This window comes from Hemitrygon akajei, chromosome 27 (genome assembly GCF_048418815.1).
Source record: "Hemitrygon akajei chromosome 27, sHemAka1.3, whole genome shotgun sequence".
Classification (NCBI taxonomy): Eukaryota; Metazoa; Chordata; class Chondrichthyes; order Myliobatiformes; family Dasyatidae; genus Hemitrygon; species Hemitrygon akajei.
The window spans coordinates 38,073,431-38,088,886 of record NC_133150.1 but is presented as its reverse complement, the minus strand read 5'-3'; the positions used below and the strand labels follow the sequence as shown (position 1 = coordinate 38,088,886).

The following is a 15,456-nucleotide window of genomic DNA, read 5'->3' as shown; positions in this document are numbered from 1 at the left end:
TACTCCTGTGCACTACATTATTTATTTTCTATTTAGAAGTAACAGCATGGTTACAGCCCTTCTTGCCCAACAGGCCCGCACGGGCCATTTACACCCATGTGACCATTAACCTGCTAATCCGTGCATCTTTGGAACGTGGGAGGAAACCAGAGCTCCCTGAGGAAGTCCACGTGGCTACAGGAAGAAAGTACAAACTCCTTACAGACAGCAGCGGAATTGAACCCGGGCCACCGCGCTCCACTGTGCTGCCCCATGATGGTGCGGAACTCTTCTCCCGCCAGAGCAATCGTGCTGGCTCAACTAATCTTGCAACTTGAAACTGATAGTTATTTCCAGCAAGATATAAGGGGTGATTGATAAGTTCGGGACCTAAGGTAAAAGGAGTCAATTTTAGAAAACCTAGCACATTTAGTTTTCAACATAGTCTCCTCTGACATTTACACACTTAGTCCAGCGGTTGTGGAGCATACGGATCTTGGACCTCCAGAAAGTGTCCACAGATGGGTTACATGCACATGCAGTTCAACTCGTTGAGTGATTATGCAGAAAGTTTGAAGTTAATAGCTCATCTCCTTCTACCTTAGGCCACAAACTTATCAATCACACCTGATGAGTTATTAACATAATTAACTTCAGACTTTCTGCATAATCACTCAAAGAGTTGAACAGCATGTGCATGTAACGAGAGCTGTATACCTCACCTCCTTCTGCCTTAGGCCACAAACTTATCAATCACCCATACGTGGACACTTTCTGGAGGTCCAAGATCCATATGCTCCACGACCACTGGACTAAGTGTGCAAATGTAGGAGGGGACTATGTTGAAAAATAAATGTGCTAGGTTTTCTAAAATTGACTCCTTCTACCTTAGGCCATGAACTTATCAATCACCCCTCGTATATTAAGTGGAATGAGTCCTTGATTGCCCATGTTAAATGGATGAGCCTTTAGTGTCTGTACATCGTACCCTGCTTCTGTGACTCATTCTTCCATGAAGCCAAATCTCATAGAAGGAGCACTAGCCGGTAGCCAGCCAGAGTGCATTTGGCACAAGTAACCAAGTTCAATTGTTTACCTCCAGATCCACGACGTATAACTGGGGACACAAGAATGTGCAGCTGCTGGAGTCTGCAGTGATAAACAAGATGCTGGGGGATTTCAGTGATTCAAGCAACATCTATGAAAAGGACAATTGCTGTTTTAGGTCAGGACTTCTCACCTGGAAGCTGGGGGTGGGGGAGAAAGACAGTGCAGAGAGTTGAGGGGAAGGGGAAGGGCCACAGTGTCTAAGTGATAGGTGGATCCAAGTGAAGAAGGCCGGTAGCTAGCTGGAGGAAGGGTTGGTCATATCGGACGGAGGCTGGGAGATCATATTGGGAGATGCCACAGGGTTGTAGATCATGGAATCTGATAGTGGAGGAAGGTAGAATTAAATCAGAGAGGCAGGAATGAATGGAAGGGATTCGGGGTGATGTTTCGATGGAATGGGTGGAGGAGGGGGAAGAGGCAGGGTGATGAGAGCCTGGGTGAAGGTAGTGCCTAGTAGTGCCAGGAGTTGGGGTGGCATGGCAGCATAACAGCACCAACGATCATCGTTCGGGGTGCAATTCCCTGACACTGTCAGTAAGGAGTTTGTAGGTTCTCCCAAAGATCACCTGGGTTTCCTGTAGGAGGTTCAGCTTCCTCCCACATTCCAAAGAATGTAGGGGTTAGGGTCGGGGTTAGTAAGTTATGAACATGCTCTGTTGGCACTGCAAGTGTAGTGACACTTGCAGGATGCTCCCAGCAAATCTTCAGACTGTTTTGGTCATTGATGCAAAATGGCACATGTCACTGTGTTTTCAATGTTTTGGTGTACATGTAATAAGTAGAGTTAATCTGTATCTTCAGTGAGAACTGGGTGGATCAGATGGAGAGAGAAAAGGGACAGAAGAGGGGCAATTTGACTGAAGTTGAAAAATTCAATCTTCATGCCATGATATTGTAGACTACTCAAGTGGAATATGAGGTTCAGTTCATCTAGTTTGCCTTTAGCCCCACCCTGGCAGCAGAGGAGGCCAACGCCAAGGACAGACTGGTCAGTGTGAGAATAGGAAATAGGAAGAAACTGTTATAAACTGAGATCTCCGGAAGGCCATGGCAGACAGAGCATAGCTGGTCAGCAAACTGGTCACCTAGGTTGTGCTTGGCCTAACTGATATCGAGGAGGCAATAAGCGGACTCGTGGGGTTAGATTAGTGATCATCCATGAGCAGATTGTATTTGGGAGCTGGCTATTCTTGTTCCTATGGAGCCTGAGTGAATGGGGAAGGTTGCGAATGAAGCCTGTGCATGGAGAGCAGAAGGGGCGAAGCTTTGAAAGATGCCTGCTTCCTCCAATTCTAAATGGTGTTGGCAACACTGGATATGAAAGCTGGCCCAAAATGGAAGAAAATAATTATTTTTCCACTATCCTTGGAGTATACGCCAAGTTTTCCCAAGGAAAGTCTAGCCCAAGAAATCCCATTCTAGACTGGTTTAAATCGCTCTGGCGAAGCCTATCCTATTGTTCTTGTAATCAAACTCAGTGTAATATCGCCCGATGAAGCTGGCTCCCAGGATCCACAGCGGGCCCCTGGGTGGGGGAATGTCAAGGCCACTGAAGCAGACAGTGCACACTTCCTCGCCAAACTCTGATTCCTGTAAACGAGAGAACCTCAGATTAGACCTGATGTTTCACATCGCGTGTGGTTTTCAACACTTTTAAAAACACAACTTCTTTTCTGTAAATGAAGTGAAGACTTCCTAGAACAGCGCACACATGAAGTTCTGGGGGAACTTAGGCAGTCAGGTAACATCTATGGGAACGAATTGGCAGTCAACGTTTGGTGCCAGTACCCTTCATCAGGGCTGGAAGGGAAGGGAGAGAAGGCAGAATGAGGAAGAGGAGGAGGGAGCAAGCTGGAAGGTGATAAGTGAAGCCAGGTGAGCGGGGGGATGATGAAGTAAGAAGGTGTTCAGTGAAAAGGTAAAGGGCTGGAGAAGGAATCTGATAGGAGAGGAGACTGAACCATGGGAGAACAAGAAGGAGGAGGGACACTGGGGAAGTTGAGGAGAAAAGCTAATGGGGTGGGGGAGGAGTCGGTAATTGAACAAGAGGGAAGGGAGGATGGGGTACAATTACTAGAAGTTGGAGAAATCAGTGCTGATGCCATCAGGTTGGAGGCTACCCAGACGCAGAATATAAGGTGTTGCTCCTCCGACTTGAAGGTGGCTTCATCATACAGTAGAGGAGGCCATGACAGACATGTCAGAATGGAAATGAGGATTTTCCCCAGCATTTTGTGTGTGTGTGTGTTGCTCCAGATATCCAGCATCTGCAGGATACTTGGTTATTGTGATAACTTTCTAATTTGCTGTCAATATTCTGCCCTGTGGGGAGGGAGGTGGAGGGAAAGCACATGATATTCCCATGTTTAGGAGGCTCAACATATACCTCAAGTTCATGCTCTGAGATCACAATACAGGTGTCCCCCGTTTTTCGAACGTTCGCTTTACGACAGCTTGCTGTTACAAAAGACCTACATTAGTACCTGTTTTCGCTAACCAAAGAGGATTTTCGCTTTTACGAAAAAAGACGCCCGGTTTATACGTGCGTTTACCCCAAGAAAGACTACCATGACCGTGAAGCCGTGTGCAGGCAGTTCTGTGCACATGTGTGTATGTGCGTAGGTGTGTATGTGCCGATTTTTTTTCTCCAAATCGATTTTGTCTCGCTGTCTTCCCGATTTTGATAAGTGAAATTACACCGTACATACAATATTTCTACTTTATATAGGCTGTATATTTATCAGTTCATTCCTGCTTTTACTATATGTTCATGTTATTTTAGGTTTTATGTGTTATTTGGTATGATTTGGTAGGCTATTTTTTGGGTCTGGAAACACTCAAAAATTTTTCCCATATAAGTTAATGGTAATTGCTTCTTCGCTTTACAACATTTCAGCTTACAAACAGTTTCATAGGAACACTCTACCTTTGGATAGCGGGGGAAAACTGTAAGCGTGACTGGAAAATGCCCAAAGCATCGCAAACATCCAAAGCAAATTCCTTTTATATACGGCCTTCTGAAGGGTGGTCAGACAAAAATGAACCAGAAGCACTTGGCATAAAAGGACAATGACCTTGAATTTGTACCAAGTAGTGCAACAGCATAATGTGCTGCACAAGAATTTAATCCAAGTTCTAATCAGCTATTTTGTCTGCTGCTAGTACTCTCCCACATTCTCTGGCTCTAATAGGCATATGACATCTATACAAGCATCACTGAAGAATCATGAGAAAAAAATGCTAAAATCCACACACACAAAATGCCGGAGGAACTCGGCAGGCCAGGCAGCATCCATGGAGGGGAATAAATAGTCGCCGTTTCAGGCCGGGACCCTTCATCAGGACCAGCATTTTGTGAGTTCCAGCATCTGCAGATTCTCTTGTGTCTAAAAACCCATACCACCTGAATCTGTCAGTTTTCAAACAAGAGAAAATCTGCAGATGCTGGAAATCCAAGCAATGTGAACAAAATGCTGGAGGAACTCAGCAGGCCAGGCAGCATCTGTGGAAAAGAGTTAAGTCGATGTTTCGGACTGAGACTCTTCAGCAGGATGGATGCTGCCCATCCTGCTGAGTTTGTCCAGCATTTTGTGTGTCAGGTTTTGCACCTTTTACACCAAAAATAAGGGCAATTATTACTTAAATCCAATCAAGTAGTGCACTTTGACAAGGGTGTATGGGGGAGATCCTTATTGCTATATTAGTTGTTGTTCCTTTCTGCACCTTGTTTCACATTGGGCGACAACCTTACCCTTTCTTTAACCATTTGCTATTTTTTTTTATGAGACCGAGTTGCTAGCTCGACGCTCAACCCAGCACGGATGGAAAGTGTGAAGGGAGCCAGCCAGATTTGAACCGGGGACCATTCGCTTTAAGCTCCAATGCGGCTACCACTATGCCACCGGCTGGCTAGTTTGCCGCATTGTTATTGGTTCATTATGGTCATGTGTACTGAGGTACAGTGAAAGGAAGCCTGGAGACTGAAGGACTGACCTGGAGGCTGGAGGACTGTCTGCTTGTTTGTGTGGGTGATTGGGAGGTAGGAAAGGGGCTTGCTCCGCCATTGCTTGCTGTGTTATGTGCTGTTTCGCGGAACATTGTGAATACGCACTGTTGGCACCAGAAATTGTGGCGACACTTGCAGGCTGCCCCCAGCACGTCCTTGGGCGTGCTGGTTGTTAATGTGAATGACAATTCTCAATGTGTGTTAACACTCACATGTGATAGATCAATCTGCACCCGAATTGGATTTGTTTGTGTGCAGACCAGAAAGATCATGCCATACGCAAGTGCATCGAGGTGGTAAACAGTAAAATGGAAAATGCAGCATATGGTGTGTTGGCCTGCACTATTTGAGGAACTGAGTTCACGGGCCGCGAGGTAATGTCACAGCTCTATAAAACCTTGACTAGACCACGCTTGGAATATTGTGTACATTTCTGGTCACCTCATTATAGGAAGGATTTAGAATCTTTCGAGAGGATGCTGCCTAGATTAGGGAGCACGTCTTACGAGGATAGGTTGAGTGAGCTATGGCTTCTCTCATAGGAAGATGTGAGGTGAGTTGATAGAGGTGTACAAGTTGATAAAGAGGCACAGACTGAGTGGACAGCCAGAGATTTTTTCCTATGGCTAGTACCAAGGGGTATAATTTTACAGTGATTAGAGGAAAGCATAGGGGGTATAAAAAGTAAGTTTTTCATACAGAGGGTGATGAGTGCACCAGGGTGGTGGTAGAGGCAGATACCTTCGGAGAGTTTAAGAAACTCTTACACACGTGGATGGTAGTAAGATCGAGGGCAGTGCAGGAGGGAAGAGTTTGATAAATCTTAGAGTAGTTTATAGGGTTGAGATTACATTGTAGGTCGAGGGGCCCATACTGTGCTGTAGTGCTCTATAAACACAAGAAATCTGGCAGATGATGGAAATCCAGAACAACATAACACAAATGCTGGAGGAACTCAGCAGGCCAGGCATCATCTATGGAAATTAACAAACGGTTGACATTTTGGGCCAAGACATTTCATCGAGACTGGAAAGGGAGGGGGAAGGTGGGGGCAGAGGAAGAAGGATAGCTGGAAGGTGATAGGTGAAGCCAGGTGCGAGGGAAAGGTAAAAGGCCAGAGAGAAAGGAAAGATGTAGTGCTCTACGTTTGGTATTCTGTTCCAGCATCTACTGCTTTAATGACACCAACCAAATTCTTGCTAAGTACCTCTATCTTAATTCCTTCAGTGTGTGCATCCAAACTACTTCTGAATCTTAGTCAGCACTTAATGCAGGAAATATAACAGCCAGTTCTCTCACAGTGAGCTCCCACGCGTACAACAATGCGATAATGATCTCGTAATCTTCAATTATTAGGGGTTAAATTGTGGTGTCAATATTGACCCATGGCCCATGAACAACAGCCTTGCTTTTCCTCAAAGCGAGTGCCATGGGTTCTTCTATATTCACCTGGTTTAACGTCACATCCAAACGTAATTTCAGACCCTAAGACCCTAAGATATAGGAACAGAATTAGTTCTCTTGGCCCATTGAGTCTGCTCCGCCATTTCATCATGGCTGATCCATTTTCCCCTCTCAGCCCCAATCTCCTGCCTTCTCCCCATATCCCCATAAAGTGAGCTCACCTTCACAATATAGTCTTCACCCTTCATCAGGAAGTTCTTTCCTCCCAGGTTAAAAGAAATATGAGGCAAGATTTTGATCTGGTCGCAGTTCACAATGTACTACATGTGAAGGAAAGAGAGGGAGGGAACTAGGTTAGAATTAGAAAGCTTCAGTATAACATTCGTCCCACTTCCTTCCTGCTCTAGCCAACCCAGGCTTCTGTTCCTTTCCATCAATTGCAGAAATTGTTATTTCCCAATTCTGAATGCTCCACTTCATTAAAGCAAAATGAAATAGGACTCATAAATTTGCAAATCTAAATCTAGTTCTTATTCTCTAAAATGTTGATGGCTCTCTGAGTTTTCATTTATTTCAAATCACACACACTTAAGAGAAGTTTTCAAGATGTCCTGGTGACTCTCTTCAAAGTTGCTGGGTTCCTTTCATCATTAGCTCCTTCTATTTTTGTAGGTGATTGATTGTGCTAACGGCTATGCAACCGTGCATGTTTGAACTACATCAGCTTCTGAGCTATCAGAACAGCCTTCATTCTCAAGGTCTGGATTAGCCTTCATTTCTTTATTCATTCACAGCTGAGAGTTTGTGAAGCTCGCCACACGAGATGTTCGACAAACAGATAACGGTGCAAAATAAACCCATAAACCTCTACCCAACATCTCACTTCATCAATGTTTCCATTCCTTTGTTCACCTACCATATGTAGCTAGTCCAGATCAACTTCAGTGCGTTGCTTGTGAAGCCAAACACTCGGTTTAACTTCGACAAACTGCATGCGCGTTGGAAGTGTTTTATTCTATTTATTTTCATTTAGAGATACAGCACAGTGACACGCCGTTCTGACAGCCCTTTGCTGTCTAATTACATCTATGTGACCAATTAACCAGCGAACCATGAGAGGAAAACATAGCATCCCAGAAGAAATCCATGCAGTCACAAGCAGAACATACAAACTCCTTACAGACAATGGTGGGATCTCATTTGGACACATCATGGCCAGAATGATTTCTTGGACTGCTGCTCAATGCAAAATAGCCCCTTGTGAGTAACAGAGGATGCAGGAGAAATCATTGGAAGGAGGAAGGAGGAAGGACTAGATGAGGCATTTAAGGCGGGATTGGATCTGAAGGTCTACACACTTATGGAGAGATACACCTGGATCTTAACTTCCAGCACATGGGGTGGGTTGGAGAGTCAGGAGCAGTGTTCCCTCTAAGGTATGTGCGCGCACACATCTTCTGCTACTAGTGCACAAAAGAATTTAAACTGCGCACAAAAGGTTGTCACCCTCTACTTCATTAAGTACACTTCATGGTCGCACGCAATCACGTTTCCTTTTCCGGTTTCTGATGGGGACGGTGTTAACAATGTGGAGCTTGCGATGATTTGAAGGCAGATTTTAGAACTGGCTTATTTATATTACTTATTTTTAAGCAAGCAAATCACACATGGACGGCTTGCGAAAGCTCCAGTGAGAAAGTCCTTCATTTCCCGCCTCAGGCCTCCTATGTATGCTTTATGAGAGTGCAGATGAACGAGAGCAGGAACGATCAAATCCTGAGGAGTACGAAGTCCTTATTAGACCATAAGACACTGGAGCAGAATTAGGCCATTTAGCCCATCGAGTCTGCTCTGCCATTCAATCATGGCTGATCCTTTTTCTTCTCCTCAGCCCCGCTCCCCGTTCTTCTCCCCGTAACCTTTGATGTCGTGTCCAATCAAAAACATATTAAGCTCTGCCTTAAATACACCCAACAACCTGGCCTCCACAGCTGCCTGTGGTAACAAATTCCACAAATTCACCACCTTCTGACTAACGAAATTCCTCTGCATCTCTGTTTTAAATGGACACCCCTCTATCCTGAGGCTGTGCTCTCTTGTCCTAGACTCCCCCACCATGGGAAACATCCTTTCCATATTTATTCTGTCTAGGCCTTTCAACATTCAAAAGGTTTCAATGAGAAACCCACTCATCTTTCTAAATTCCAGTGAGTACAGACCTAGAGCTATCAAACGTTCCTCATATGATAACCCTTTCGTTCCAGAATCATCCTTGTGAACCTCCTCTGAACCCTTTCCAATGCCAACAAATCTTTTCTTAGATGAGGAGTCCAAAACTGTTCACAATACTCAAGGTGAGGCCTCCCCAGTGCCTTATGAAGCCTCAGCATCACATCCCTGCACTTGTATTCTAGCCCTCCTGGAATGAATTCTAACATGGCATTTGCCCTCCTCACCACAGACTCCACCTGCAAGTTAACCTTAACTTCCAAGTCCCTTCAGGTTTTTGGATTTTCTCCCTGGTTAGAAAATAGTCTGCACATTTATTTCTACTACCGAAGTGCATGACTATGCATTTTCCAAAATTGTATTTCATTTGCCACTTTCTTGCCCATTCTCCCAATCTGTGTAAGCCCTGCAGCCTACCTGTTTCCTCAACACTACCTGCCCCTCATACAATCTTCGTATTATCTGCAAATTTGGCAACAAAGCCATCTATTCCATCATCGAAATCATTGATATACAGCATAAAAACAAGCTGTACTAACATTGACTCCTGCAGAACACCACTAGTCACTGTCAGCCAACCAGAAAAGGATCCTTTTATTCCCACTCGCTCTTACCAATCAGCCAATGCTCTAACCATGCCAGTAACCATCCTGTCATACCATGGGCTCTTAACTTGGTAAGCAGTCTCATGCGCAGCATCTTGTCAAAGGCGTTCTGAAGGTCCAAATATACAACATCCACTGCATCCCCTTTATCTATCCTACTTGTAATCTTCTCAAAGGATTCCGACAGGTTCATCAGGTAAGATTTTCCTTTAAGGAAACCATGCCAACTTTGTCTTATCTTGTCCTGTGTCGCCAAGTACTTCATAACCTCACCCTTAACAACAGTAACCTTCTCAAGGGCTACTAGGGATGGGCAATAAATGCTGGTTTAGCTGGCAAAAAACTCATCCCGCAAATTAATGGCTAGTGTCTTCCACAGGAAAACTGATGCAAAATACTTATTTTGTCCATCTGCTATCTCCTTGTCCCCCATTATTATCTCTCCAGCCTCATTTTCTAGTGTTCCTATATCCATTCTCATCTCTCTTTTATTTTTTATATACTTGAAAAAGTTTTTACTATCCACTTGGATAATGTTTGCTAGCTTGGTTTCGTATTTCATCCCTTCCCTCCTCATGGTCCTTTTAGTTGCTCTCTGTATGTTTTTAAAAGCTTCCCAATTCTCCACCTTCCTGCTCATTTTTGCTTTGTTTCAAGCCCTCTCTTTTGCTTTTACATTAGATTTGACTTCCCTTGTCTACCACGGTTGAACTATTTTGCCGTTTGAGTATTCCTTCTTTTTTGGAATACATCTATCCTGCACCTTCCTCATTTTTACCAGAAACTTTCGTCATTGCTGCTCTGCTGTCATCCCTTCCAATTTACTTTGGCCAACTCCCCTCTCATACCACTGGAATTTCCCTCACTCCACTGAAATACTGCTATGTCAGACTTTACTTTCTATCAAATTTCAAGTTGAATTCAATCATATTGTGATCACCTCCTCCTAAGGGTCCTTTTACCTTAAGCTACCAAATTGCCTCCAGTTCATTACTTAACACAGGCTCAACAACAAATTGCTCTAAAAAGCCATCATGTAGGCATTCAACAAATTCACTCTCTTGAGATCCATTACCGACCTGATTTTCCCAATCGACCTGCATGTTAAAATCTCCCATGACTATTGCAACATTGCCCTTTTGACACATCTTTTCTATCTCCTGTTGCAACCTGTTGTCCACATCCCAGCTATCTGTATTTGCTACCCAGTTTGATTCTGCATTCCTAATGCACTGATACTCACCCTGCTGGCTACAGTTTTGTCCTATCATCTGCCTGCCATTTCTGACAGTCTGACTGCATGCCATCTTTGCTTTTTTACCATCTATCCTATCCCGAGTCCCTTCACTCCGGTTCCCACTCCCCTATCAAATTAGTCTAAACTTTCCCCAACAGCTCGAACAAACCTGCCCGCAAGAATATTGGTCCCCTTCGGGTTCAAGTGGAACTTTTGCATAGGTCATACCTCCCCCAGAAGAGATTCCAATGATCCAAGAATCTGAAGTCCTGCCCCGTGCACCAGCTTCTCAGCCATGCATTAATCTGCCATATCATCCTATTCCTATCCTCATTAGTGCATGGCACAGACAGCAATCCTGAAATTATTACCCTGGAGGCCCTGCTGTCTATATTCTCCTCTTTGCTTTGCCTTCTTATGTCACCGGTACCAATATATATCAAGACATCTGGCTGCTCTTCCTCCCCCCCCCCCTCCAAAATGATGTGGATGTGATCCAAGACGTCCCCAATCCTGGCACCTGGGAGGCAACATACCATTCGGGTGTCCCATTCATATCCGCAGAATCTCCTGTCTGTTCCCCTGACTATTGAGTCCACTATCACTTTGACCGTTCTCCTCTTCTCCCTCTTTCCCTTCTGAACCACAGTAACCCAACCTTTGTGGAATTCCCCGGGAGTTCATCCCCCACAACAGTATCCAAAGTGGTATACTTACTATTGAGGGGAATGGCCACAGGGGAGTTCTGCACTAACTGCCCATTCACATCTCTGTTTCTCCTGTCGGTCACCCAGCTACTCACCTCCTGCAGCTTAGGGGTCACTACTTCCCTGTAACTCTGATCGATTATCCCCTCACTCTCCCGCAAAGGTCATCCAGCTGTGGTTCCAGATCCCTAACACAGTCTTCAAGGAGCTGCAACCAGATGCCCTTCATGCAAATGTAGTTCCCTGGGAGACTCTGGGTCTCCCAGGACTCCAACATCCAGCACGAAGAACACACAACGGCCATTTACTACACTTGGTACAGTAAGAGAGAAAAAAGGGAACCTCAACAGAAACATCCCCAGAGCCAACGCCTCTTCTGGGCCAAAGCCTGACACTCCTTCTTTCACCAGTGGCCTACTCCCAACAATGGCCGCCCCGCCTGTTCCGTCTGTACTTTTAAACAAGTGTCGCTGACCTGTGAGAAACCTTGTCACTGCGGCCTGCTCTCACCACTGACTGGGCTGCCGGAGCGAGACCAAACGCCTGCGAAAGTCTCCCTTTTTATTTATTTTTTATTAGTTTTTTTAATACATTTTCTACATAGCTACAGATAAAAAAAACCCAAATCAAAATGAACATTGATACAGTGCAAAAATAAACATACAATAATAATATAATACAAAGAAAGATAATTGAGAAAGCACCCAAATTGAAGACATGTAAAATTAGTATCCTCCCCAAGCCCCGCAACAAAAAAAACTCCAGATCAACCACAACACAATATAGAGAATATAAATCAGGACAATCAAACCCCCAAAACTGTAAATACACTTAGCAACAGAAGATATTAATGCCTACTACCAACAAAAAAAAGAGCTGAAAGCAAGGGACCGAAAAAATACCTTAGTCTAGAGGAAGGTTATGAAAGTACTCAATAAAAGGTCCCCAGACCTTATGGAACTTTAAATCCGAATTAAGAACTGAATAATGAATTTTTTCAAGGTCTAAGCAGGCCATAATATCATTAAGCCATTGAGCATGCGTGGGCAGGGCAACATCTCTCCATCTAAGGAGGATTAAACGTCTAGCCAGGAGAGAGGCAAAAGATAATATTCGACACTTAGTCGAATTCAGACGTAAATCTGTCTCACCCCAGAAACCGAACAAAGCAATTAAAGGGTTAGGTTCTAGGTGGTGATTCAGAATATGCGATAACTTTATGAAGACATCTTTCCAAAATTTCTCCAAGCTAGGACAAAGCCAGTACATATGAATGAGAGAGGCCTCACCCCTTTTGCATTTATCACAAAGCGGATTAATGTTAGGGTAAAAGTCTCCCTTTTTAAACAAGCACAGCCGATCTCTTGACAGTGTTTTGCTAGCCATTAAAATGAATACCCCTATTTATAAAATTCAGTGCGCACATGTTATTGTCACTGGGTAGAAAATTGCGCAGTAAAAGATTTTTGCGCACACTGATCATTACAAACTAGAGGGAACATTAATCAGGAGATATATTCATTTAATGATGGCATTCTAATGCAGTTCCAGTTTGTACTGCAGGATCAGCTCTGAATATTGCTCTGGGGCTCTCACTCAAGCTGTTACCTAAACAGCAAGCCATCAACCTGAAAGTCATGCAGGTTTTATCCCTAGCTAACTATAAAGTTCAAAGTAATTTTATTATTAACGAACTTAAATGTCACCTTATTCTACCCTGAGTTTTATTATCTTGTGGGCATTCATAGTAAACAGAAAGAAACACAATAGAATCAATGAAAAGCACACATGACAGAGATGGACAAACAAGCAGTGTGCAAAAGACAACAAACTGTGCAAATACAAAAAGAAAATAAAATAAGTAGATAAATAAATAAGCAATAATATCGAGAACGTGATCTTTAGAGTCCTTACAATTGAGTCCATAGGTTGTGGAATCAGTTCAGTTTGGGGTGAGTGAAGTTGTCCCCACTGGTTCAGGAGCCTGACAGCTGAGGGGTTATAACTGTTCCTGAACCTGGTGGTGTGGGACTTGAGACTGTTGTATCTTCTTCCTGATTGCAGCAGTGAGAAGAGAGCATGGCCTGGGGTTCTTGATGAAGGATGCTGCTTTCCTGTGACACTGCTCTATGTAGATGTGCTTAAAGAAGGACAGGGCTTTACTCATAATGGACTGAGCTGTATCTGCTACTTTTTTGTAGGATTTTTCATTCAAGGGCGTCGGTGTTTCCATACCAGCTCATGATGCAACCAATAACTGTACACTTCACTAGAAGTTTGTTGAAGTTTTAGGTGATATGCCAAATCTCCATAAACTTCCAAGAAAATAAAGGCACTGCTGTGCTTTCTTTGTAATGGTAGTTACATGCTGGAGGTAGGACAGATCTTCTGAAATAATAATGTCGATGAGTTTAAAGTTACTGACTCTCTCCACTTCTGATTCCTTAATGAGGATTGTTCGCCGGTTTACTCCTTCTATTGTCGATAATCAGCTCTTTGGATTTGCTGACACTGAGAGGTTGCTGTTGTCGTCACCTCTCAGCCAGATTCTCTATCTCCCTCCTATATGCTGATCTGTCACCACCTTTGATTCGCCCACTAACAAACTTAAACTGAGGCATTGAAACTATACTTGGCCTCACGGTCTAAAGCAAGTAGAGCAGGGGGCTACGCACATGGCTTTGTGGTGCACCTGTGCTGAGGGAGATTGTGAAGGAGATGTCGTTGCCAGTCCAAACTGATTGTGGTCTGCAAGTGAGGACATCAGGGATCAAATTGCACAAGGAGGTATTGAGGCTTAGGCCTTGGAGCATGTTGGTTAGTTTTGAGGGGATGACAGTGTTGAATATAGAGCTGTAGTCAATGAAGAGTATCCTAACGTATGCATCTTAACTCTCCAGATACATTTCTCAGAATTTTCTCAGCTGTTTTTTGGGTCCCAGTATGAAGTTCAAAGTAAATTTTATTATCAAAGTACATATATGCCACCATAAACAACACTGAGATTCATTTTCCTGTGAGCATACTGAACAAATCTATAGAATAGTAACTATAACGGGATCAATGAAAGGTCAACTAGAGTGCGGAGGACAAAAAACTGTGCAAATGCAAATATAAATAAATAGCAATAAATAACTCGAACATATGATAACAAGATAAAGCACCCTTAAAGTGAATTTAGTGGCTGCGGGAACATCTCAATTGATGGGTAAGTGAGTATAGTTATCTCCTTTGTTCAAGAGTCTAATGGTTGTACGGTAGTAATTGTTCTTGAACCTGGTGGTGTGAGTCCTGAGGCTCTTGTACCTTCTACCTGATGGCGGCTGTGGGAAAACAGCATGGCCTGGGTGTTGGAGATCTCTGATGATGAACGCTGCTTTCCTACGACAGCATTTTATGTACTCACTGGCTAGAATGGGAGCAGGAAACAGCAAAGGAGGTCATTGGGCCCATCGTGCTTTGTGCTAGCTCTTTGAAAGGACTTAAAATAAAAATAGAAAATGCTGGAAACATTCAATTGGAAAGGATGCATCAGTGGAAAAAGAAACTGGTAGATTTTCAGCACTTACTAAAGGTCCTTGACTCAAATGTTAAGCATCTTTTCCCTGGATTGGAAAGTTTAGAAAGATATGGGCCAAACATGGACAGATGGGCTGAAGGATGCTGAACCTGATGAAAAGTCACAACCTAAAGTGTTGACTGTTTATTCCTCTCCATAGATGCTGCTTGACTTGTTGCGTTCCTCCGGCATTTTGTGTGATCTGTCATCAGAGACCTCCACCATCCATGATCTCTTCTCACTTCTGCTATCAGGAAGGAGCCTCAGGACCCACACCACCAGATTCAGGAGTAGTTATTACCCCTCAACCCTCAGAGGTGACAACGCCACTCAACTTCACTCATCCCAGCACTGAACTATTCCCACAATCTATGAAGTCTCTTTCAAGGACTCTTCATCTCATGTTCTCGATGTTTATTGCTTATTTACTTGTTGTTATTATTTTGTTTGCGGTTACTGTGAATGTTCACAAGGAAGTGAATCTCAGGGTTGTATACAGTGACATATACATACTTTGATAATAAATCTTTGAACTTTGAACTTGAACTTTTTATGTTGCTCATGCTTTCAGCACGTGCAGAATCTCTTGTGTTTATGGACAAATGAGTAGATAGGCATCT

General features: G+C 43.7%; 1 protein-coding gene across 1 annotated transcript in view; it reads right to left on the bottom strand.

Annotated features, from left to right (window-relative positions):
* Positions 1-875: 875 nt before the first annotated feature.
* Positions 876-15,456, bottom strand: part of ren (renin) — a 57,709-nt gene continuing 43,128 nt past the window's right edge. The window contains exons 8-9 of the mRNA XM_073030682.1: positions 6,721-6,819; positions 876-2,679 (exon numbers count right to left, since the gene is read on the bottom strand). Coding sequence (XP_072886783.1) covers positions 2,518-2,679; positions 6,721-6,819 — 261 coding nt within the window. The 3' untranslated portion in view covers positions 876-2,517. The remainder of the gene's footprint in view (positions 2,680-6,720; positions 6,820-15,456) is intronic.